The sequence below is a fragment of the Triturus cristatus genome, chromosome 2_1, assembly GCF_964204655.1.
Source record: "Triturus cristatus chromosome 2_1, aTriCri1.1, whole genome shotgun sequence".
Taxonomy (NCBI): domain Eukaryota; kingdom Metazoa; phylum Chordata; class Amphibia; order Caudata; family Salamandridae; genus Triturus; species Triturus cristatus.
The window spans coordinates 426,402,038-426,429,559 of NC_140581.1; the positions used below are offsets into that span (position 1 = coordinate 426,402,038).

The 27,522-nt window shown below is 43.4% G+C and overlaps 1 protein-coding gene across 2 annotated transcripts in view; it reads right to left on the reverse strand.

The window, feature by feature from the left end:
* Positions 1-27,522, reverse strand: part of LOC146865407 (interleukin-12 receptor subunit beta-2-like) — a 598,479-nt gene that overhangs the window by 262,855 nt on the left and 308,102 nt on the right. For both annotated transcript variants that reach the window (XM_085631968.1, XM_085631957.1), the window contains one exon: positions 22,188-22,312. In XM_085631968.1, the coding sequence (XP_085488094.1) occupies positions 22,188-22,312 (125 nt within the window). The remainder of the gene's footprint in view (positions 1-22,187; positions 22,313-27,522) is intronic.

A 27,522-nucleotide genomic window follows, 5' to 3' on the forward strand; every position in this document is an offset into this window, starting at 1 on the left:
CATTTTGGGAATAGACATAGCACCTCATCCCATGCAGAGGCGATCTCAACACCAATTTATTGTGTGCTGGAAGACACAAGCCACAAATCACCCCATGCTTTACAGCCTGGAAAAAACGCTATCCCCCAGTTCATAAGAATCAAAAAAGCGAAATATGGAAAACGTAGACAACCTGCGTACAAAATATCCTCAAAAATGCTAAATAGATTTACCAATGGCAACATTCCGTCGCAGACCTGTTTAAGGAGCTTCAATATTTGTAAAAGGAGAAGACAGGCAATTGTGGCCACGTTGCAATTAGGGCGTGTGCCTCGAGCTAAAAGTAAAAATAATAATGCCCCGTCCCCGCTACAATCACTCTCGTCAGAGGGTGAGAACCTAGCCCCTGAGAGTTTGCGTTTCTGAGCCCAGTTGGGCTGCGACTTGAGGTATGCGTCTCTGTAGCTGGAGGGAGGGCGGGAGGGCAGTCGGGCGGCGGCAGGGGGCTTCTGGGGAATGCCTGCAGACGGAGTGAGGCTGTTTGCAGGCGCCAGCAGCGGCGAGATGAAAGGGATGCTCCTGGGGGAAGCTGCTGCTTTTGCAGGCGCCAGCAGCTGCGAGAAGGGGCGTTGTGCGGGCAGGGAGACAGCATGGGAGTATAAAGGTGTATTAAAAGAGGCAACCCCGAACAGTCCTCACTCAAAAATAAAAGAACGCTCAGCCAGAACGTTTTATACTTTCCTGAACAGTGGTGAAGCGAAGTCTCAGTAGCCAATAGTAGAAGTTTCACAGCTAAAGTCAAGTGGCTACATCAACTGTCTAAAGCTTAGTCGTCGTGAGTAGTAACCGAGTCTCACCGTCTAACCAATCTAAGCTTTGTAAGTAGCCAGTGCTCGACTACTCTCGCAAATAAAGTTACACATTCATCAAATACAATTGAAGTCGCGCTGAGAGCTGGGTTCAACAAGCAGCTGCGTCTCAGAGAGACAGACAGAAGGGGAAACAAATAGTGCTTCCCCAGTAAATAAAGGCACCAGTGTAACGCCGCGGGTAAAAGATCCAATCCAGCAGGGCGTAGATAAAAAGAGACAGGGTTGCAAAACTAAGGGAGTTACATGCCTTCAGTGCAATCATTGCACTGCCTTTGGCATAATTCGTGATGCAAAACAACGCGCACGAATCAAAAGTTAAGGCGGAGCTGGGACGAGGCGTCTGGAATCGTATCGATTCCAAGAAGCCTCATATGACGAGGCAACGCATGCGTTGCCTACGTCAGACCGAGACCTAAAAATTCAATAAACAATTATGATGAAAGAATTTGGAAACTGAGTAGAGTTTCTCTGAGGAAGAATGCTGAAGAAGTTGGAAATGGATGTGGTGTTGGGGACCTTGAGAGTTCAACAATAACAGGACTGTGGAGCAACATGGATTCCCAGGCTGCTCCAGAGAGTGAAGTTTGTCGAAGACCTGCACACTTAAATCACTCTGTTGCTGGTTGAATATGTACTTTTGGTTCTCCTTAGCATCAGTTTAAAAATTGTGTTGGCTTTACGGAAGTTATAAGTAGGTTCAGTCATAACTTTGGTAATCCTGTAGTTTAAACTTTTGGTTCTTTTTTTTACGTTTGAGGTGATTTGGAAGTATGTTCCTTTAATCTTATTATGTTTTGAAGATCTATGGAATCTGTGAGAAATTGTATTGTTGGTTGTCTGGTGTGTGTGCCCTGGTCAAGCAACAGCCAAACTCACCTGTAGGGTGACCCACACAAAGTCACTAAATCAACCTTAACTTAACCCTGGGTAGCTTGGCACAAAAAAAGCAGTCAGGCTTAACTTAGGGGCAATGTGTAAAGTATGTATGCAGCACTTAAACACTGATGAAGTGATTAAACAACACAAGAAACATTCCATACCAACATTTTTAATTTTAAGCTAGAAAAATGGATTCAACTTTAATAAATTATTTGACACCAAAACGACAACCATCAAATCAGTTGATCAGGCGAGATGAATTGTTTAAGTTTAAGGTTCAAAATAGTAGCTAAAAGAACAAAGCACCAACTATAGACATCTAATTTTGTCCCAAGTCCTCAGTTTTGGAAAATGGCAATCTGGGCACCTCCGGAATCATTACCAACGGTCCAGGACTGATGGGAAACCTCTTGGGGGTTCAGGACGCACACATACTGGGTCCAGGTGTGGATTCAAAACAGTGGGAGCTTATTGTGTCCCTGTGGTTCTGAACCGGAGGCCATCAGAGTAGCCCTAGGAGTCACTTCTGGTAATCCTCATTGCAGATGCAGATGCAGATGCAGATGCAGGGCTCAACAGAAGGGCTGGCTTCTGAGGGTTCAAGACAGGCTCCAGGCAGCACAGCAGTCCTCCCAAGTTCAACAGCAGTCTAGCAGAGCGCAAGGATTGTTAAGTTCTGTGGGGGTCATGCAGCACTTATTGTGCCACCCACTTAAGTAGCATCTCAAAACATGCAGCCTGAATGTAGTTTTACATTGCCATGCTGATTTGGCATTAAAACCCCCTTGTCAAGCTTTAAACTGCCATTCTATTACATATAAGACCCCCCAAAGGTAGGCCTCATGTAGCCATAGGGCAAGGCGCTGTGTAGTTAAAAGGTTGGGCATGTACTTTTAAGTTTTACATGTCTTGGTAGTGAAAAACTCCCAAATGTGGTTTTCACTACTGTGAGGCCTACCCCTCTCATAGGATAGCATTGGGGATTCCTTATTACATTTAATAATCTGTAATTTCCAATTTGGTGCTGGTAACTATGTCATGTTTGTTACCTAGGATTAAAAATGCCAATTTTGGAAAGTTCAACAACAACAAGGTGATGGATGGAATGCTTGAATTAAAGTCAGCCACTGGCAATCACTCAGGCCGCATCCTAATCCATTATATTTCACCCACCATGCTTGCTCAGTTTGGGCCCAGCCACATACAAATAAACCCAAACTGCCAGGCTGGGTTCTCCCTGAACCAGAAAACAAACAACCTACGGCCGGTTTTGCCCTTATAATGGGTTCATCAGCTAGGTATAGCTTGATTCTAGTGGCACAGTGAGCACGGAACCCATGTCTTGGCAAATCTGTCGCACTTAGGGCTGCAACTGCAACAACAGGGTGACGGAGGGAATGCTTGAATTTATGTCAGCCACTGACAACTGCTTGGGCCACATCCCAATCCATCATTGTTTACCTACCATGCCACGTCAGTTTGAGCCCAGCCATAGGCAAATCAGCCTTGACTCTGGTCCAATCGGAACAGTCCAACCCGAATTGCCTGGCCAGGTCCTCCCTAAACCAGAAAACAAGCAACCAAGTACCAGTTTTGCCCTTGCTATGCACTCATCAGCTGCGTATAGCTTGATTCCAGTGGCACAGTGAGCACAGGACCGCGTTTGGGCATATTGTTGCCCTTAGGGTGGCACCTGCAACCACAACAAGGTGATGGATGAAATGCTTGAATTAATCTCAACCATTTGCAATTGCTTGGGCCGCATCCCAATCCATCCTTTTTTGCCCACCATGCCACCTTAGTTTGGACCCAGCCATATGCAAATCAGCCATGACCCTGCTTCAAACTGAACAGCCCAACCCAAACTGGCAAGCCAGGTCCTCCCTGAACCAGAACACAAGCAATGCAGGACTAATTTCACCCTTATTATGGGTTCATCAGCCAGGTATAGCTTGGTTTCAGTGACACAGTGTGCATGGAACACACAGTGTGCAGGACCACTTCTGGGTTCTTTGTTGCTTCTGTTCCGGTTCAGGGAGGACCTGGCTTGACAGTTTGGGTGGGACTGTTCCCACTGGAGCAGGGTCAAGACTGATTTGCATATAGGTGGGTCCAAACTGAGGTGGCAAGGTGTGCAAGATAACGATGGACTGAGATGCTGCACAGAGTAATTATCAGTGACTGCGATTAATTCAGGCAATCCATCCATCACTCTTTGTATACTTTTAGAAAGTTAACATTTCCTGCCCTAAGCTCTTTGTGCCAGAAGACTGTTTTGGGTCACATGACTGGATGTAGCTGACAGTTAGATTTTGTGAATCCTTCCCAAACAGTCACACAATTGAGGGATTAGGTGTGCCTCAATGGTCCACCTGCTGGCAGGAGGGGGGCACGAAGCTGGGCACAGCCCCACTTACAACTGAAAAGGCTGTGCTCTGCCTTCACACAAAGGGCCTACTGACCCTGTACTGCCACTGAAGCCAGCGTGGAGCCAGGGCAGGGGAGTCAGGAAACTCCATGCACTTTAAAGAACCTTTATAGAAGCTTCTCCCACCTCCCAGAAGAATGGTACTAGAATATAAAAATAGGACCTTCAGACCCACTCTTCAGTTCACTACTGGACCAGAGGAATGCCTGCTGCTGTGACTTGCTGTGCACTCTTCCAGACCGCTGCTGTGCTTGGAAAGACTGTTTTGCTGCCTGGAACCTGCATTGAACCATCAGAAGGCAGCCCTGCTGTTGAGCTCTACATCTTCACCTGCACCCAGTACTAAAAGAGTGACTCCAAAGGCGAGTTTGCTGGCCTCCTGTGTTTTCACTTTTTTATTGTTTGTGTGCTGCGAAAATACTTTACACATTGCCTCAAAGTTAAGACTGACTGATTTTTCTGGCAAGCTACCCAGGTGTAGGCACAGGTTAATTTAGTGACTTTAATGTTTCACCAGGTCTCACAGCCCAGTCAACCAACAACCCAGTTTTGCACACAATCCTTGTCCTTGTTTGGTATAATGAGACTCTTCCAGGCTTATTTATGGATTTATCATGCACTTTCAGACAGTTACATCAAATCTTTAGGAGTGTTTCTAGTGGAGTTGGAGGGAAATACGATTTTGTTTGTGAAATATAAAGGTAAGATAAAATGTAGCAATGTTACATTTGTGCATCTTGTGAATTCATTTGGGAGGCATAGGGGGAAAAAATAAGCACAATTCAGAGTATCCCAAGAGTTTGTGGGAGTTACACAGTTTTGACAGCAGTTGTGTTAATCAGAAATGGTTAGCAAAATTAGGTGAATTGGATGAGGCAGTCAGTTACGGAAATATTTTGGACTTCTTTTTATATATGTTTTCTCAGGTCAGCGAAAACATATAAAAATAATTCAATACAAAATATCAGATCAGAATGGATTTGGGACTGAAGGTAATCTGCTTAATTTTAATGGTAATGAAAGAGACTAGGCAAAACTATTTAGTTTCTTTGGTTCCGTCTTTGTTGCTTCTACTGTGGCAAAGTATTTATTATCAACACATTAGAAATATAATTCAATCATCCTGGCAAGGGAAGATCGTCAATTATAAAACAACTTGTATAGTAGGAGCAGGCTATATCTAAGGTAAAAAATATGAGAAATAGCTTGCAAGAGTTTGGGGATCTTTCATGGTAATTTTAGATACCAGTATACATTTGTAATTAGGTACATTTATTTGAGGTAACCTACCTATTTGATTTATTACTTTAACTGGGTTTGGTATTCATATGAATATTTTGTGTAATCCCTTCTGTGTGTAAATTTTTATTTTTTGCACCAACAACTGCTTATTTAAAATAAATAAAAAAAGAGACGCTACATATGGAAAATGGAGTAAAAAAAATAGGATGTGATGTTCCTGAGTTGTAATCTGGTAGTATCGACGAGGAACACAGGAACTTGCCCGACAGGTATAGATCAATCCTGTTTTTCAGATATTTGTAACCAGCCTTTCCATACTGCCTATGTACCAGTTATAGTAATCTTGACATCTCCCTTTACTGCCCTTTCACTCAGGATATTGCCTGTGGCACTGGATGAATGCTGTCCCTTGGCTCGAGAACTGGTGATCTTGGAGGCCTGACTATCATCTTAGAAATTGTTTTCAGTAAGCACAGGTGATCATAAAGATATGTGGTTCACTACTCTGGTTTGAAATTCAACCAGTTGAAACTTTCAGGGGAGGTCTGGTCAGAGAATTCCAAAATAGAATTAGCTTTTGAGTCCTTCTTTCAAGACCTATACACAGAGGACCAGGTAGTTTATGACACCCAGGGAAAAGATTATACTAATAGGATAACAATACCATCGCCGGTGGATGAGCAAGTTTTAGGGCTTAATCAAAATATCACTTTAGAAGAATTAGAAGCCACCATGAAACGCCTAAGAAGAGGTAGTGCTGCAGGATTATATGGTTTACCTAATGAGCTTTATATCTCGCTTGCTGAGGAAATTACCCCGGTTTTGGGGAAACTGTTTGACAGTATCTTTTCTGATGGTCTTCCAATTCCTAAGTCCTGGGATGAGGCTGCTATCAGCTTAATTTTGAAGCCTAGTAAGGAGGCAAAAAAATGTGAGTCCTATAGGCCTATCTCCTTGCTGAATTGCGACTATAAAATCTACGAGCAAATTTTAGCAGGGAGATTAAATTATGTAATGGGTTCCCTGATTCAGTCTGATCAGAAGGGGTTCATTAGGGGTCACCAACTTCATGATCTAACTCACGAGTTGATCGGCGCAATTGATATACCCTCATCACAAAAACTACCTCTTACCATCTTTGCGTTTGACGCGGCTAAAGCCTTTGACAGGGTGAACTGGCCTTTTCTTCACCATATGATTCACATCTATGGTCTAGGGGATACATTTGCCAGGGCCATTAGTAAAGTCTATAAACCCCACACAGGGAGGATAGTGGTTAATGGGAATCTAACCAGCTCAATCAAGTTGGAGCGCGGAACTAGACAGGTTGTCCACTCTCCCCGCTACTTTTTGACCTCTATATCAAACCCTTGATATGTAGTATTAGGGCCAGTCCGATCTTCGCTCCATTTGAATGGAATGGGTGGGTAAAAAAACTAGCCCTCTATGTGGATGATTTGATGATTTTTACGAGGGAGAGTTCCAGCATCTTACCGAGACTAGAGCAGTTGCTAATGGAGTTTGAGAGGGTTTCAGGCTACTTAATCAATCTCCAAAAACTGAAATTATGTCTTGGAATTCACAGTCAAATGCCCTACTGGTCAAACAAATTAGATACCTAGGTATACAGATAACACATGGCATCACCAGGTTAGCTCAGGTAAACCTTGATTCAAAAATAAAAGATACAGGAACACTATTAAGATCTTCGAGTAGCCTTCCACTTTCCATCTTGGGCCGTTCCAATTTGGTTAAAATGTCAATCCTGCCAAAGTTTACTTTTATTCTTGATGTGATCCCTTTATCCTCTAGCCACAAAACTTTAAAAGCCCTACTGAGTGACATATCCAACTTTCTCTGGTATAATGGGTGAGGCGGTGAGGATCTCTTGGAGGAAATTGCGAAGCGCAAAGTTAGATGGGGGTATAGCAAGCTCCGATTTTCGTCTCTACTGCTGGGCCTTTCAACTAAAAAATTTAAGATCCCTCCTGTTTGAATCGTCTTGTTTTTCTCCCTTCTTTCAGACTATGTCCAGAAATATCCCCTCGCGTGGAGATGGGTTTCTTTTCAAGTTTGGCCATCCCAAATATTTAAAAAAAGTCACACTGAAGGTAATGAGATCAGCCTGTGAGCTCTGGTATTAGGTTAGGAAAATTCTTAAGATTCTGAACTACAGTGCTGGCGCCCCTATCTGGAATTCTCCGGGTATACCTGTGTGTCTTAAAGACAGTCTGTCGGCCCCATTACTGGAAGGAGGCATTAAGAAATTAGGTCAACTCTTGCAAAACAATGAGCTATTCTCTTGGGACTTCCTAAATAACATCTCGGCGGCTATCTCGGAGGTTATCCAGATTCAAATTCTAACAACTATCTAGCCGGGCTGCTAAACTGGGAAAGGACGGGGATGGAGATGAAGAACATGAAAATGTCCTCTTAGGTCTGCTCCATCAACATAAAGAAGTTTCCAAATGGTACTGGTTGCTAGTGAAAAGGGAGCCCCCACAAATGCTAATGGAGGAGCCCCGGAGAAGAGGCCTGCCCTCGACCGACATAGCATCTTTATGGCAAGTTTCGATGCGTACGTTATGGAGTGTTGTCAAAGCTGCTCTCTTTAGAAGAAATCATTTGTTTACACTCCACAGGGCCTGGCCTACTGGACCCCTAAGAGATTGGCAAAGCTGGGAGGTGAAGGCATGAAGTCCTGTTTGAAGTGTGGTCTGAGAAATGTGGACGATCTGCACATGTTTCGGCAGTGTTCTCGGATTCAGGGCAACTGCCATGATGCTGGTAAGACCTTGTCAGGGGTTCTGGGGCAAAAAATTAAGGTAAGTCCACTCTTGGCTATTTTCTGACGTTATTCTATTCTTTGATCATTTCTTAAGGAAATACTTTAACTTTTACAGCTGACAAAAGTGTGAAGCACCTGAACACCATCTTGGACCATCAAGATGGTGTTCAGGTGTGTCACACTACTTTATCCTACTTGCAGAATTGTAGCACTGTAGTTGTCATTAGAACACTGTGGTGGAGCTGCTGTTGTACAACGGGGAATCAACTGAAAGACTGCTACTATTGAAAGAATTATGTTAGAGCATCAGACTTTGTTCTCACATGGCTGAAAATAAATAGTGTGAATTTATAGAAAATGTGATCTCATTTTTCCTTCTGGAGCAACTTCCATAATCTCTATGAGAAAATCATGAAAGAAAACAGTTTTCTCTCTTACATGGTTCATCAAATCACTGCAGGGTTCTTCAGTTTCCACAGGGTAAAATCCCGTAAGAATTCACTGAATTTATATACATGTATAAAATACAATGCGCTACTCCCCCGTCTCTGGACCCATCAAACGGTTTTATTTCAAAGCGCAAATCCACCGTGAATCTGCAGTAACATTTTTTACATCGTTTTTGGGACCCCTCCACCAGGCCTAGGGGGGCAGGGTATCCCTATCCTGCCCATATATGATTTTTTATACTTATTTTCAGGACATGGGACTGAGTCCCTGTGTCCTAAAATGGCTGTTGCCACATCTTTCGTGATGTGGTGGCAGCCAATCAGATCTTCTCTCTACATCTGACAGCTCCATGGATCTTCCGTGGCATGAAAAATGAAACTATTTTGAACTTTAATTTCTCTAAAACTACTATTCAAATTTATACCAAATCACACAAGCCCACTTTCCAGACCAAGATCTGTCTGCCAAATTTGGTCTAATTCCATTCAGTAGTTTTTGCGGTATCACCATGAATGGGGAAAACGTGTTTTTAGACTCCCTTTTCTTGGACGCTGCTTGACGGATCACCTCGAAACTTGCCAGGAAGAAGTGAATGGACTTTTTCATTTCATTTCAGTTCCTTTTTTTGGTACATTTAAAACGACCATAAAAGTACACATACACCTTTAAATAAGTAAAATATACATTTTTAAAACAATTTAAAATTTATCAGAGCATCATTTTTCCTAGCCTGAGTATAATATACAGTATAAAACCAAGACAGTAACACTCCTTCAAGGTGTTGTCATAACTAACAGGTCCGTAACAATTTATCACATAAACCGTTATCACTATTGCACATAACTTCATAATGTGCAATGGTTGCCAAATATCTCACCTGTATTGCACACTAGTTCATAAATCTCCAATATTATCGGGCAAGAGAACCTTACAATCAGCTATAATTTGGCCTCACTCACCCTTGCTCATTAATATATTGCACCCTTCTGAACTTTTTGTTTTTGGAACCTTTAGTGAAGATTCATCAACTTGGCACCAAAGTTATTAGCAAAACAAAAAAATGCTCTTCCGACAGAAACATGGTCCTAACCAAACTGCACATTATTAACTGCCACTGGGGTAAAATATATCTATCTATCTATCTATCTATCTATCTATCTATCTATCTATCTATCTATCTATCTATCTATCTATCTATCTATCTATCTATCTATCTATCTATCTATCTATCTATCTATCTATCTATCTATCTATCTATCTATCTATCTATATTTGTGCATGGCATATCATTATAGCATTGCACTATAAAAAAGCAAACATTAACTTTCACAACGAAGCGCATAATATGTCCTCCATGTGCGCACGGTGCGCGAAGCGCATCGTGCGTACATGGCCCATCCAGCGTAACGTGGGCACGCGGTGCGCGTAGCGCACCGCGTGCCCACCCTGCGTGCACGGCACTAACTGCGTAAAGTGGGCGCGTGGTGCGCGAAGCGCACCGCGTGCTCACTGTGCGCGCACGGTGCGCAAAGCGCACCGTGCACGCACGGAACGAACTGCGTTACGTGGGCGCGCACGCCACGAATGGCGTAAAGTAACTTAGCATTTAAAAAACCGTACAAATTCACTGAAAAAACCATAGGTTTCACACACGTTATAGTTAGGAATTAGCATTTAAAAAACCTTGCAAATTCACTGAAAAAACCATAGGTTTCACACATGTTATAGTTAGCTGGACATTTTACTGATAAAAAACCAATGAAATTCCCCCGTTATAGTTAGTGCAGGCAACTATAACTCACGCGACCGCAATCTTCTGCTGATGCTAATACTGTATTTAGACACTTATTTGCCCATGTCTTCTTCCATTACATTTTAGCTATACATATATTACAAATATTTTTTTTTCATAAAGACACATATGTCATCAGCAGAGGATTGCGGTCGCGTGAGTTATAGTTGCCTGCACTAACTATAACGGGGGAATTTCATTGTTTTTTTATCAGTAAAATGTCCAGCTAACTATAACATGTGTGAAACCTATGGTTTTTTCAGTGAATATATATATATATATATATATATATATATATATAGACAATTCAGTCTGCAACTTTCTAGACATCAAAGTGTACATTGAGAACGATCACATAGAAACATGTTTGTATCGTAAACCATCAGCAGGTAACAGCATTTTACATGCCAAAAGTTTCCATCCGGCCCACACCATCACTAGTCTCCCATACGGCGAATATCTCCGTATTCGCCGAGCATGCAGCGACCCCAATGAGTTGAACCGACATCAACATGAGGCTACACAGAGGTTCTTAGAGAGAGGATATAATCCCCACAAACTCAAATCAGCCAGAGACAAGGCTAACAGCACAGACAGATTATCATTACTCAGCAACACATCGCATACATCCAACACATCCTCAGCAAATCCTACAGACGATTCCCAGTGCAATCAAGTGACATGCAGGCTCATCACCACATACAGCAGACAGGCTAAACAAATCAAGTCCATTATTAACAAACAATGGCCTATTGTTTTGACAGATTCCACGCTCAAACAAGTACTCCCGATGAGGCCTACCATTACTTTCCGGAAGGCATATTCTATGCACAACGACTTAGTGAGATCTAGTCCTGAAGTAACATCCAAAGCCAGTTGGTTATCTCCCAAGTCTGGATTTTACAGGTGCAGTTCCTGCCGCGCTTGCAAATTTGGAATAAATACAAACAGCTACACCTCGGCTTTTTCGTCGGAAAGTATTCCCATCAAAGGGCACTACTCCTGTAGAACGGAGTATGCCGTCTACATGTTACAATGCACTTGCGGACTGAAATATATCGGCAGCACCAAGTTACCGGTGCATGCTCGCATTCTCCAACATTTGCGAGCAATTGTCAATTCAGACCCCGCATATCCAGTGGCCAGACACTTTAAAATGACACATGCCAACAATCTCAATTGTCTACAATATTGCGTTCTAGACTCCGTACCCATTCTAAAAAGAGGAGGTAATCGTGAAAAGCAATTGCGACAATTGGAGTCTCGCTACATCATTGAGCTTGACACCAAAAGCCCCCATGGTCTCAATATTGGGGAGGACATGCACCATTTTCTGTAAGCTATGCCTGGCCAATCCATTAGATTCGGGCACCAGTTAGTTTTTGGGCTATTCCATCCCAGCTGTTCAATCCAGGTCCCAGAGTGTCAATTACTGTTAACTACTGATGCATTCCTTTTACATGCCCATGGTGAATCCGTCACTACCATACATGCCAATAACCTCCGACGATGTGTTTGGGTATTAATCTATGACCATACAATCCTCTACTTTGACAATGTCTAATCATTTAAATAGTTGTGCACTTCCATTTGGAGTTCCAATTGATCCACACAACATACAGGGTTGTTTTTTAAGGGGGATCCCTTTTGTCAGCATCAGGTATTCTTACCTTCTATGTTAACACAGTGCCCGTTAATCCCTCTCCACTTTGGAGTCTGTGATTTTTCGGCTGTACTTAACCCAATTTTTTAACCACTAGCACTTTACACTTTATTACATTGGCACTTTAGCACTGAGCACTGGTTATTACTTTAGCATACTAACTGTGGCACTTTTGTGCACATACCTTAAAATTTGGATTTGACCACTTATATCAAAGGTTCCAAGGATGTTATCTTTGATGACCATCTTCAGTTTATCAGCATACCTACTCTCAAATACCATATGATTATTTAACCTGTGGAGTTACAAGACCTGTTTAAAGATGAGTATTTGTACTCAGTAACAACAACTGCCAATTATATACAACAAATAGCATTGAATTGTTATGTATATTTCATGCATTTTTTTAAGTTTGGTAGTTTTTCAGGTTTACAGACTAACTGCCTATAAAAATAACTCCTTTTCCTGACAGATTGAATCTTTGCGTACAGCTGACAATGCTTATCATATATATGGTCCACACAGATAACGTGTCAGCAGAAACTCATTCATATTTTGTTGACAGTGTTTAAGTTCAAATTTACTACGTTGCAGAAGTATTTGTTGTGACCTTTTTAATCAATGTGATATCGTGTCGTCAATTCAATGAATTTACACGCAATAGTGTTTTTTCTATTTCCTTAGTTATGCTTTCAGATTGTTCACAGGTGCTAGTGGGTGATTTCACTTTAAATGTACTGTGATGCACGTAACGCGGTCATGTGAGCAAGGGCCGAGTGGCTCGAAACGCGTCATGGACTAGGCACGTAACTTTTTGAATAAACACCATTTTTTGAGCACTGGCGATTGAAGTTGTCCGTTCCTTTCGTTGTGCGAGACTGCACATCAGGGAAGTTTCTTTGATATATATATATATATACATATATATTTCACCAGTTATAGTTATCTCAAGTGACTTGTACCCTAAGGTAACCATAGCTCCCATTTCCGCCATGCACGGTCTTGTCATCAATGATATCATTTCAAATGATCAAGTAAAGTGATGTTATCAATGATGTTATTTATAGAACATGTCATGAGTGATATTTTATGTGGGATTATTAGCTGTGCATGACGAAAGCATGAGTTATAGTTACCTAAGGGCATGAGTCACAGTTACTTGAAATAACTAGAACTGGGGAATTTCAGGTTTTATTTGGGAGTTTGAAATGTTATGGTGTCACTTAGATTTTCACCTAACTATAACGTCACATCATCTTTTGTTTTTTCAGTGAATTTCTTAGTTTATTTTAAAAGCTAAAGAAATATATTATTACAATTACCAAATATAACATTACTGTAGCCTTCCTTTTTATTAGTAAATATCAGGGATTTTGTAAATGTCAAATCATATTTTATTACCATGTACAGCTGAGCTCTTTGACCGTGTGCGGCAAAGGGCTGGCCTGCGGTCAAGCCCCCCCAACAAGATGAAAATAAATGCGTGGTGGTACCCCTTCTGCTTCTAAGGGCACCTCAAGCAACATATATGACATTATAATGCCATAGGGCATTATTGGGCCCCTCTCTTCTAGGAGCAGTGAGTAAGTCCTGCCACTCATTTATTATTCCATTTTTTTAAAAACATTTAGTTTGGGTGCCCCAGTTCCTACCTGGGATACCCATATGTCAGCTTTTTTTTAAAGGTGAGGAGGGTGTGAGCCCCCCCCCTCTCTGAGCCTTTGCAGGCCTCAAGGACCCCATCCCCAAGAGCAGGTTTTCTTCAATAAGGGGAGGGGTCATGCAGCCTACTTCTCGGAACTTTTGCAGGATCCTATCCCATGGAGACGTATTTTTTAAATAAAGAAGGGGGACATGCAGCCTGCCTCCCCGAGCCTTTACAGGCCCCTGGAATCTCATCCGCGGGCTGTATTTTTTTTAAATTAAGGGGAAGGGCTGCACTGCCTCCTTCTCCGAGCCACTACGGACCCTGGAGACCCGACCATCCTCCATGATCTCATGTGGAAGCCCCAGTGCCCAACTGGGGTAACAACAAAACAGTAGATCGGGGTATTGGGGAGAACAATGGGACCCACTCAGCCCTGCCAGCTCCCCAGGCAGGTGGGTGCTGCAGAAGCTGGCACCTTTACTGTGCTCTCACCCCAGCAGAAGCAGCATTTTTCTACTGCTACTGCTGAACGGGAGCACAGTGGAATTCCCTGACCTGGAGTTTTTGGGGAGGGCATGCCCGCACTCTCCCTGGCAGGGACAGCCGTGGCCACTGCAGGTAAGAGTAGTGGGGCCGGTTGGGGGGATTTCAAGAGACGACCACAAGGGAAAATTAAACAAGTAATACATTTTCCCTCAAGGTCGTCTCTCGGAATCCCCCTCAGCCAGCCCCACCGTCCGACCGCTGTTACCTGCAGCGGCCGCGACTGGGAAGGGAACCAAGGGGTGGGCTCCCTTGGACACTGCAAAGTATCATGCACCAGAGGATGGGGTCCCCGGGGCTGATCCCAGCATGGGAGGGGTGGGTGTGTCCTCTTCTCCTGATTAAAGTAATGAGGCCCCATCCCCTTTTTAAAGAAATTGGCCTCGTAGAAGGGGATCCCTGGGCCCAATTGTGGCTCAGTAGGGGGGCTGCATGCCCCCCCCAACTTTTTGGGCAATGGGCCCTGGGGGATGGGGCCCATGGGGCCCAATAGAGGCACAGGGAAGGGGGCTGCATGCCCCCATGCCCTCTAATATACATTTGGCCCAGAGGGATGGATGGGGTTCACTGGGCCAGGAATGGCTCAGGGAGTTTGGCCCTACTCATGCCCCCCTCTCCAATTAGTATAAAATAAAGACCACGGGCCTTGCCCACACCGGGGGTCTAATAATTGAATTTATTTTAAATGACAGACAGTGGTTTTAAAAAAAATATTTTTATTAAACAAACAAGTGCTCAGCAAAACATCATAGGTACACAGAAACATCAACTTGTGCAGCAATGTTGACAGGTTTATCACTTATGGGTAACTTGGTCCTTCCAAAACAGCTAAGTCTTAAGAGTCCCGAGTACAATGGCATATAATTATAATGTACACAATTATTCATATACTCCCTACCCACAGCACTTCACACTATTATGATGTTCAAATCTCTCTTTTCACACTTTGCCCCACTTCCTCGGGCATCCTCAGCTTTGCTAAACTACTTTTTCAGTTGCACATCACCAGTCAAGGCCCGCCTCCCATTCTGTGACCCTTGCGCCGCCCCCACCTCATCGCAATGTTCCTTTTCGCTACTATATCTGCTAGCCTTAACCATATCATGGTATATTTCGGGCCATGTGGTGTCCCCTGTCAGTATGTGCCATCGGGCGTCTAGTGGGACCTCTTGTCCCGAAACATTGGACATCACCCAGGCAATCTCACTCCAGTATTGCTGAAGCAGGGGGCAGTTCCACAATGTGTGAAAAAAGGTACCCACCCCACCACACCCCCTCACATAGCTTTCAGTATTGCAGCGGGTCATACGGTGGAGCATGGTCCAGGTGGTGTAAGATCTATGTAAGATTCAGAGTTGTATGAGGCAAAACCGTGCTCTAATGGCCACATCTCGGGGCTCAGTATGGTCTCCAACCAGTCATAATTTTCCAGGATCCCAATCTTTGTCTCTCAGGCCTCCCAGAGGGCCCCCATAGGTCAGGGGTTTTATTCATGATCTTTTTGTATGTGAGGGAAGTGGCCTTTTCCAGGATCGAGTCCAACAGCACCCTGTCCTCAAGTGGCGCATACTCAGGTAACTGGTCGCCCAGCAGAATGAGGGTCTTTAGTGCATGTTTTAATTGTATGTATCAGAACCATTCCGAATCTGGCATTTGGTACTCCTTCTGTATATCCATGAAGTCAACGACTGCTTGTCCTCCCCAGACGTCCCCTAAATGATCAATACCCAGCAGCGTCCACAGGAGGAAACCCTGCAGTCCGACCACATCTCGTAAGAGGACACTGTCCCACAGGGGGGGGTCCATTCTGTCAGTCTGCCCTCCCAGCCCAGAACCTTAGTTGCCTCCCTCCATACTCGTACTGTTGTTTGTGTATGCATTGGTAGTCTGATCTCTGTCTTTCTACAGTATAGTGCCTCTGGGTATCCTCTCCGCCCATCAAATAGTGGTCAGCCGGATATGCAGGCTCCTCCCTTCCCGCAAATACCCAATCACTAAGTGTAACCAACTGCGCTGCTCAGTAATATTTCCGAATAGCGGGAATTGCCAGTCCTCCATCGAACACTCCCCGGGGTAGCTTGTGGAGAGCTATCCTTGAGTTTCCTCCATCCCACAAGAGCTGCCTTATTTCAGTGTCGACCCTATGAAAAAAGTCTAACGGTATCTTACATGAGGTGTTCTGAAGGACCTATAGTAGGTGTGGAAGGACCATAGTTTTTTTTAAAGGGCCACTCTCCCCATCAATGAGAGTGGTAACGTTCTCCAATGCAAAGCGTCCCTATGTCAAAAAGTTCAGCAATGGACCGGGAGACCATCAGGCCTAGATATTTAAACTTGTGTTTGACTGAGAGGGCTCTCCCACAGGCTGACCAGGTTGGCTTATCTCTGGCCAATACAAATACAAGAGACTTATCCCAATTTATTTGATAGGCAGAGTAACTGCTGAACAACTGGAGTATATAGAGTATGCGATTTATTGAGGACTGGGGGTTCGTGGCATATAATAGTATGTCGTCAGCATACAATGATATTTTTTCCTCCCATCCCCATACAAAGATTCCTCTTATCAGTAGGTCTCCTCTGACCCACGCTGCCAGAGGCTCCAATGCGATAGAAAAGCGCATGGGGGAGAGCAGGCACCCCTGTCTTGTACCCTTGTAGAGCACCACCTGCCTAGACACCACTCGGTTCACCCTCACCGTGGCCACAGAGTTCATTTAAAGGGGCCCAACCCAAGCACAAAACCTAGGACCTAAGCCAAAATGCTCCAATACAGCAAACAGGTATGGCCAGTCGATACTATCAAACGCCATGTGGGCATCTAATGACAGGAGCACTGCATCCTCTTCCAGCTTACACTTGGTATTGTGCAATACCAAATACAGGCGTCTCTAGTTAAGTCTAGTGCTTCTATGGGGTATAAAGTCCAATTGGTCGGGTGAATTATGGAAGTTATCACTCTGTTGAGTCTGGTCGCTAAAGCCTTGGCCAGCACCTTTGCTTCGGTGTTTAGCAGTGATATTGGTCTATAGGAAGTACATTCTGCCAGGGGTTTGCACTGCTTTGGGATGACCACCACCTTGGCTAGCCGCTGGGTTACCAGTAAACTGCACAGCTCCAACGGCTCCCGGAACATACCAAGCATATGTGGAGCCACCAACGTTGCTACTCCCTTGTATAGTTCAGCCGGCAGACCATTAGGTCCGGCAGCCTTGCCCGAATGCAGGGCTCTAATGGCCCGGCTCATTTCCTCTACGGTGACATCTTTGTCCAGCTTCTACCAGTCCTCCAATGCTAATATGGGAAGGCTAGCATCTTGTAGGAGTTCTGCACCATCTGCCCTCAATCTAATTGATGTGGACGTACATAGCATACATTACTTTTTTATTAAAACCGCGATCCTGCAGGAGTCCTGCGGATTGGCAGCTTTCACATTTTTTCAAATGTATTTTGGGACCCCCTCACAAGGTCTAAGGTGGCAAGGTTATTAGCAAGCCAAAAAAGGTATTTCCTATGGAAACGCAGACCTAATTATAACTACATCTATATATTACCACTAGCTTCATATAGAAATGAAGAGGAGCACCTAAAATTCAGTTCTCATCGTGTTTAAAGGCGCAGGTCGATATGCCTTGGATTCTCCAAGCTTTTTTAGAGACAGAACAATGTGCCCATCGTTTTATAGAAATAAATGTACAAGTAAGTATAGAAAAGAACAACAGACTTCCATATTGATTATCCTTAAAGACTATGGGAGCGATTACGATCTCGTTAGGAAACTCGACTGAATCGGTTTCAGAATCGTTTCCGAACAAATCGGGTTCTGTGAGTCCGACCAACCAACTACAATGCATCCGTATATCTTTCGGTTGGACTCCCATTGACTTCAATGTGAGCCTGTGTTGAATGAAAACACAGGCTCCCATTGAAACAAGCATTGGAAATGCAATCAGTCTCGCATTTGTTGATGTTGAAGCTATTGCCATTATAAATGGCAATGTATTTTACTTATGTGTTATGGAGTGTATGTATGTGGTGTGTAGTGGAACTATGTGGGTTGGATTGGATTAGTTAGTTGTGTAATTGTGTGGAGTGTAGTTGTGTGGTGAGGAGTGGATTTGTGTAGTGGCATTATGTGGCATGGTGTGCCGTGGAAATATATGGTTGGCAATTTTGTGGCATTCAGTGTAGTGGCATTCAGTGTAGTGGAATTGTATGGAGTAGTAACTTGTATAGTTTAATTATGTGGTGTGCAGTTGAACTTTGCGGCACAATGTTGAATTGTGTGGTGTTGATTGGATGTATGTGGTGTTGTGTCATTGTGTTGTTGAGTTGTATTATGTGGTTTTGTGTTAAATTATGTGGTGTGGGTTGGAAATGTGTGGAGCTGAATTGTGTGGCATGGAACTTTGTGTATATCTGCGTTTTTGGTGACGGAAAAGAACAAATAGGTAGGATCTAAGCATCAGATCTATGAGTTTAAAACAAAAGAAAAGAGTTGGAGCTATTGGCATTGTAAATGTAAATTTCTCTTACCTATGTGTTATGGATTGGATGTATGTGGTGTGAACCAATTATGTGGGTTGGATTGGGTGGTATTGTGTGGTGTGAAACTGTGTGGTGTGGATTTGTGTTGTGGAATTATGTGGTATTGTGTGCAGTTGTATTATGTGGATCGTAATGATGTATTTTTGAGTGTATTGGAATTATATGGTGTGAGACTGTGTAATGGAGTGTAAGTATGGGGAGTGGTATTTTGTGTTGTGGAGTGTTATGTAGTGGAGTTTAAAGAAGACATTGTGTACAAATGAATAACTCTTTTAAAAAAAGAATTATCAAAAAATGTCTTCTTGTTTTTTTTGTCCTTGCAATGCTGGCAATCTCCTCCTGCCTGTTGTAATGCTTGTTTGTTATAGCTTTTGTTTATTATGCAGGGACATAAACAATAGGAGGGTGGAGATTGAAAAATACTACCTGAATTACAACATGAGCAGTGGACGGATACTAGGAGAGAATCAACAGATGCCAGATTCTGAGGGCACACTGAGGTGGTTCTGAGTAATGCTGAAGTGGTGCTGAGGTAGTGGTGTGCTGGTAGAGATGTGATGCTCAGGTGATGCTGAATTAAACTTGTGTATTGCTAAGTGAGGCTGAGGTAGTTGTGTGCTGGTGTGGAGGTGATACTGAAAGTTACTGAGGTGGTGCTCAGTGATGCTGAGGTGGGGGCTGAGTGATGCTGTGGCACTGAGTCATGCTGAGGTGGTGGTCCAGCGCTGGTGCTGTGTTGAGGTGATGCTCTGCTGATGTTGAGATGGTGCTGCATGGGTGCTGAGTTGCTGCTGAGGTGGTGGTGGTGCACTGATGCAGAAATGGTGCTGTGCTGATGTTTATGTTGTGCTGTGCTGGTGCTGAGTTGGGGGTGAACTGATGAGGAGGTGATGCTGAGGTGGTGCTGAATGATACTGAGGTGGTGCTGAGTGATACTGAGGTGGTGCTGAATGACGCTGAGGTGGTAGTGCTGCGCTGGGTCTGGGATGGTGCTGAGCTGGTTCTCAGGTGGTGCTGGGTGATGAGTTGGTGCTGTGCTGAGGTAATGCTGCGCTGATGTTGAAGTTGTGCTTCATTGGTGCTGAGTTGCTGCTAAGGTGGGGCTGCTTTGGTGCTGAGCTGGTGGTGATGCACTGATGCAGAGATAGTGCTGTGCTAATGGTAATGTGGTGCTGTGCTGGTGCTGAGGTGGTGCTGAGTCATGCTGAGGTGGTGCTGCTATGCTGGTGAGCGGGTGGTGCTGAGCTGGTGCTCAGTTGGTTCTAAATGATACTGATGTGGTTTTGTGCTGAAGTGGTGGTGCAGTGATGTGGATATGGTGCTATGCAAATACAGAGGTGATGCTGTGCTAATGCAGAGGTGGTGCTATGCTAATGCAGAGGTGGTGCTGTGCTAATGCTGAGTTGGTGCTGAGTAAAATTGAGGTGGTGCTGAGTGATATTGAGGTGGTGCTGAGTGATGCTGTGGTGGTGCTGAGTGATGATGAGTGGTGTTGAGTTATGCTGAGATGGTGGTGCTGCGCTGGAGCTGAGGAGGTGCCAAGTGATGCTGAGTTGGTGCTGTGCTGGTGCTGAAGTGGTGCTGCATGGGTCCTGAGTTGCTGCTGAGGTGGTGCTGCTCTGGTAGTGGTGCACTGATCCAGAGATTGTGCTGTGCTAATGCTGAGATGGTGATGTGCAAGGAATGGCATTTGGCCCACAGGGATATATGCATACTAAAGTATACAAGAGGTCGTACTCTTACGCTAGACCTAAAAAGGGGTTGTTGGGGAAAACCATACACTCTGTGATAGACACCCCACGGTGCCTGCCACACTCTGCATGGTGTTAAAGAGGGAGTCTCATATGTACCCCCAAAGGCCCCAACCGGAGGCCTCTGGGTGAAGTGGGGCCTGCTAAAGGCCCCAAAGTCAGATGCCCACAGCTGTTTCATCTCGGTCAGATTGAATCGGAATGGCTGTCCGAATCGGTCCTCGTAATCGCTCGTTCGCAAACCGTGTCCCTAGAGCTGTACAATTTCGGGCTGTCAAATGCAGTTCGGATCTGATTCGACAGCCTGAACAGTTTCCTTGGATTGTAACCGGTCGTCCAGAAAGGTGTCGGATTCGGTCAGAAACGTAGGTTTCAAATCGGATTTGCCAAATCCGAATCTTGTTCAGAGTCTTTCAGGATGGCATCGTAATTGACCCCTGTGTTGAAATTCTACTTTCTAACCAATATTGAAATTAACCAAGAAAATCAATATTATACAAAATAATTTATTGTTTTTTCATCATACAACAAAAAGTCTTGTTACAATTGCATGACAGTAGAAGAAACACTAGCAATAAAAGTAAAAGTCAATTTGTTTAGTCATCAAGCTGAACCACATTCTAAATTCTAAATGAATGCTGGGAAATCAAGCAACAAAATATAGTATAAATTCTGTTCCCAATAATTACATGAGAAATGTTACATATGAAGTTAAGATAATGCCACGCTACACTTCTCAGAGTGTCTTGCCATTGACGTATCATGTGCAACTGGAGTACATAAATCTCTGTGTTTGGGAGCAGGAGACTGACATTAAAAAATACATGCCATATCATATACTCCACCAATGTGCAGTTTAGGTTGGTGATAATCAATTACAGATGATGAAGTTTAAGAGGCACCATGTTGCAACATCCCTATACATTCTCCTAGCAAAATAAAAGTCTTCAAGTGAAACAGTTACTGAAGCGGTCTAGTGAATATGCCTGTTAATTGATTCCTAGAATTATGTAGCCTGGTTTGAGGTGGCAATAGGTATTGTCTGCATACTTTTGGAATAATAAGTGATGCAGCTTAATGAGGTGAGCTTGAAGGCTCATTACAAGTACCAGCATCAATAACAGACAAAACTCACAAGGGACATACTTGTCACTCTTGCTGTGTTTGAGTGTCCTCAACAATATTCAAAGACTGCGAGTAGTAGGAACTGAGTTGCTATCCACCAAGCATTCATACAGCTGGAGAGAGCCAAGCCATGCCAGCCACCAAACAGTCATCCAGATGGAGAGCGGATACTAAATACACCAACTCAGTTTTATAAGATTAGAGTTTCAATTTATTCGCAGCCATCCAGTCAGCAATGGAGACTAGACAGGATTGAAGGTCAATGTAGAGTAAGTCAGTGTACCGGTGAGCCAAATAATCACTTGAATGTCATCAGGGTAGACACTAAAAAGGGACCCTTAGGTTCAAATCATAATTAGCTGAAAAAGGTAGTTATAATTACTTACATTTCTATTTATCTTACTTTTGAATAACTGTACAATTGCTTTGGATAAATACATTGCTGTAAAACAAAATTGTATATCAGTATATCTACTTACATAATTCCAGGAGAAGGATGATATTTCCTTGTAACGTAATTCATGTAATGTTTTACTTGGATTCCATGTAAATATCAGTTTATTTGAAGATTGGTGGCCAGATATGGCAGGCGGGTCACATTTCACTAAAACACATGAATTAGAAACAAATCTAGGTCAGGGCGCCAAAATACATATAATCAATACATTGCACCAGCTTTAAATGCATCAACATTGGCTAGATACATTAAACTACTTCACAGTATCTGCCAATGCTTTGTCTACGGCAATACACCCTATGACTATTTCCACATAGGTTTTCATATGTTGCTACCTTCTACCAGGTGGCCTGCTGGAAGATTCAGAGAGAATGGTATCCAGCCCTTCGTGGACCTGTTTCAATGCTGGAGCTCTCTTGTGCTGATCTGCCAAGGAATATACAGGCCAACACCACCTTTGGACCGTCTGCTTAAAGGTATCCAGAGCTTGTAGTGTTTTACATAGACACCAAATAAAATAAAACATATAATACAACAAACACACATATAGTCAGCACAAACTTGAAGCCATGGCCCAACTGAACCATTTTAAAAGTAACAAAAGATATTTTTGCAAGGAACATTGTTTTACTTTAAAAGGCGTGTGACTTATTGTGAGCTAGGCATGGGAAATTCATAGACTTAACCGAATGCTCGTAATTCTTCATCCCCCATTACGAAGATTAAGTTATTTTTTGCAATGATTTATGCTGTTAAAGATTGCCACACTATGGATTGTTTCGTTTTTGTAATCAGTGTTGAGTTTTCTAAGTGTAATAATGCATTACAAGTATATTTCAGTAAAATATTAATTATTGAGAAATATTCATCCTGTCACTTTTTTGTGTTTTTTAGTGTGTCACTTTAGTGGGACATGTATGCCCAGACGTGGGTCTCGTGCGCACTGTGCCATTGGAACCAAGCTATACCTGGCAGATGAGCACTAACAATGACAAACCCGGACCTGGGCTGCTTGTCTTCTGGTTCAGGCCTGGCAGTTTGGGTTGGGCTGTTCGCATTGGAAGAGGGTCAATATTGTTTTGTATATGGCTGGGTCCAAACTGAGTTAGCATGGTGTGGAAATTAACAATGGACTGGGATATGGCCCCAAGTAATTACTAGTGGCTAAGATCAATTCAAGCATTCCATCCATCACTTTATCATATTATTGAGTTACAAATGTGGCATCTCCAGGCACTCTCTTCAGAACACTGATGGACCTGAGGAAGATCAGATGAGGAATTAATCTGCTGTCTGTAATCTGAGAAGAGCCCGAAAGCACTGGACCTGCTTTCTCACTTGTACCCAAGAGAAAGATGTGTACTCCAAGGGTGACAAGGCTGGCCTCCTGTTCCATCTACAGGGATACAACAATCTACAAGAGGCCTTTTCCTGCAACTACCCAGTTGATCAGTGGAAAATGGACATGAACTGGTCCTGGGGGCTTTAGAAGTGTATTGCAGTGGTGGTTTTAGATTTTAAAGGACTAAAGTCAGAAGGTAAGATCTTTGACCAGAATGAACCTGGCTAGTGTATCGACACAGGTTCCATCGCGGTCGGTGTCAAATCAGGCCAATATTCTTTTCTACCACAACCATTGGCTCTAGCGTTAAAGGCCCGAGCCGAAGGCGATTAGAACATTCTGCCACTAGAGGGCAGAATGTTCTAACAAATAAAACAAAGGCTTCAGGGAGCGCAATGGGATTGAAATCTCCTCAGGCTCCCTGAAGCCTTTGTTCACAGCCACACCTGTGAACAAAGAAACATTGGAATGTTGGAGCTCGGGGCTTATGCCAGCCAGTATAAATAAGCCCGGAGCTACTCCATTGTTTTCAATGGAGCTGCCAACATTCCAATGTTCTTATATAGCCTTATAGCCCGCCATAGCGGGCTATACCAACTATTAAAGGCCTGGTCCAGCATTTCGGCTCGGGCCTTTAACACGGAAACGGAATTTTAATAGCCGGTATAGCCCAGCTACGAAGGGTTATAAGGCTATTAGAACATTCTGCCACTAGAGGGCAAAATGTTCTGACAAATAAAACAAAGGCTTCAGGGAGCGCGAGGGGATTGAAATCCCCTCAGGCTCCCTGAAGCCTTTGTTCACAGCCACAGCTGTGAACAAAGAAACTTTGGAATGTTGGAGCTCCGGGCTTATACCAGCCATTATAAACACGGAGCTACTGCATTGTTTTCAATGGAGCTGCCAACGTTCCAATGTTCTAATACTACATGTATACTATACACGTTGCTGCCAAGTTAAACCTGTCTGCTCTATGCCATAGCTACCAGGGGGTTGAGCTCAGGTTAATTTAGTGCCTTCGAGGGCTCACTCTGGCAAGGGTTGGGATTATTACACGAGGTGGGTACTTAACCTCTAAATTAATAACCAAATGTGTTACAGACCAAAATTGATAACCTAAAACATTAATGTCTTACAATGGTTCACTCTGAAAAATTATGGGTGGCATATGGAAGAACATGGGCTAGCTTTACAGTAGCAAGCCAAAAATGTAATGTGCCAATTAATAGGAGATGTAGAATTAGCAGATGTTGTTCTAGGACTTTTCTCTTCAATAACCTCACATACACACGTGTTACTCTTTAAAAATTGCCCCCATCCCACATACTCGTATTTTTTTCTCTTCACCCCCGTGTTTTAGTGGGGTAGGCCATGCTAAGATGGAGGCAGGCCTCAGCGCAGATATGAAGCGATGTTTGGTTCAAGAGACCACCTTCCTGTTTCCTTCCACCTTCCTTTCTTAAATGGGAGGTGAAACCCATGGCTCCATCCTTCTCTGCTGTTTTTGTATTTTTGTTGTTACGGGGTTGGGGCTGACCCAGCATCCCACTTTCCCATTTTTTGGTTAATGAGGGGCACATTAGTACCTTACGTAGCTTCAGAAAGGAACATTTCCAGCAGAGTGTAAGTGGCATAGAATAGCATACTTTCAGAAGTATTTCATTAAGATCCATATTATTCTACCTGGTTAGGCTAGCTGGCACACTGGCAAGTATAATGTTCCAAACACTCAATGAGCAACTTAGGGATAACTACATGTTTGGGATAACACATGCCAAAAAGTTGTTGAAAAGAAGACACTTATGCCATTACACATGATATGTTGCAATGTAAATTTCTTAAGAAGATCTGCAATGTACATTGTGAACTATTTTAATTAACTGTATGGAGTTAAAAACATGTGTCTGATTTACAGACATGTGAGAAAAAAAGTTAGAATTTTCGGGCCTCCTGTACAATTGGGAATGGCGCAAACAGTGGGTGCAAAAACTACAAGAACTTTTTGCGATCTACCCAGCATTTTGCAATGCGACTGATGTACTAACTAATCAGTTGCATTGCAAAATTTATTTTTATCTTGGAAGTAAATGAGGCAGAATAAATTTTTAATCCACCTTTGAATGGCTGTGAAATTATGAAGGCCTAGGAAGGACAGCAGACCTTCATCACAGTGTTCTCATTTCCTGAGTGGGAATTGTATTTTTGTCCCATCGTCAATCAGTCACCACCAAAGCACAGAGGGGCAGATTTACAAGCCCCTTGCGTTACTTTTGCGCTGCAGTTGCGTCACTTTTTTGACGCAACAGCGGCGCAAACAATGCAGCATATTTACAACGTGACGCATCTAGGGAGATGCGTCACGTTGTAAAGCCCTGCGTCACATTATACCTGCGTCAGGTATAATGTATGCAGGGTGGGCGTTCCCACGCAGGAATGCCTCGTAAAAGTGACTCCGTGAAATCTACAAAATTTCACTGCGCCACTTTTAGGACGCCACTGCGTCAAAACCTTACGCCTGCTTCAAGCAGGCGTAAGTAGTGATGTAGTGTAGTGGGAATAGGCCTCTACACGCATTGCTGGAGTTGCGCCGTGCTTGCGACACGACTCCAGCAATGCGTGACTTTTCCACCAACAGATGCGTCAGAATTTCTGATGCATCTGCCAATCCTTGCGCCATAGTGCGCCGTATTGTAAATACGGCGCATCTATGGTGGCGCAAGGGTTTCTAAGGGTGGCGCAGGGAAAGTGACGCATCTGACAGATGCGTCACTTTCTTGTAAATCTGCCCCAGAGTCGGCAACTGTTGATGATCTCCGACCACATTTGCGGTGCTATACAACTGATATATTGCTTTCTGGCTTCATAGAGGAGGAAATGCCTCTTTAATGCCCTGTTCTTGTTGCTAGTTAGAAAGAGTGGCAACATCTCTTTGATGAGCCAGAAATATGTCATGGAAGTGTATACGCTTCGATGTTGGTGTGATGTTGGTTGTATGACAGATACTCGCACATCTTATCAATACGTGCAAGTTGTTTATATAAGAAACCTACAAGCCTGCACATTACATGGGAAGGGGCCATAATTGTGTGAAAGGGCTTCTCTGTGACGTTACAACCGTGTGCCCAATAAGGACATGGAATTAATTTCATTAGCGTTGACATGGTGCTTTACTTCGGGTACTTTGGGTCCTTTAATGCTACTTGTTTATTCACATCCTCATTAAATGCCCATCGTTTCCTTTAGAAATTTAAGAATTATTTTGATTGATAATTACCGATTGTTGATTGTTGGAGATTCTAATTATTGAGAGGAGAATCTCTATGATGCAGCCAAAGACATGGACTTGTCTGAGTAATGTTCTAATTTAATTTTCTGCAAATTATTCACCAACTAACAAAGGTCAACAGCCATGTCTTGTACCAGGTATGGTCTCATAATTTGCCCTTATGTAGTCTGACATGACATCCCTGCCCTTGGTTGCAGCATTACATTATCACATATTTTTATATGCTTATTGGAACACAAGGCACCCTCTAATAGACTTGCTCTGGTGTTGGGAGTGGGGCAAAGGCAACTTTCCAGCTCTGTGTAAATCTTTAAGGACACTAGTGTATTTTATGGGTAATGAAGTCCCATAGTGCCTTTTCCCTGTGGTGACTGAGACAGCACATAGTCACGCCCCCGTGATCTTAACTGGGTTACTAAACTGGCTGGAAAACGATGGTGACTCACTAAAATAGAGTTCAACAAAAGGATGACTAGCTACACAAAAGTGTCTTTAATGGCACAGAAGCCCATTACGCTAATAAAACTAACTTTTCTTCAAATATAGAGAAGGAGGCATTTGCCATAGTGAAGGGGCTAACAGACATGGTCAATATTTCCCCAGGAATGATGCTCATTCAATCTTTTCACGTGGTCAGCTGACTATGTAGTGTGTGGATAAGATCTTTCAAATTGGGTAAGAAACTGATAAGGGACATTTTCCACCAGCTACCATTGACTCTGCAATCTA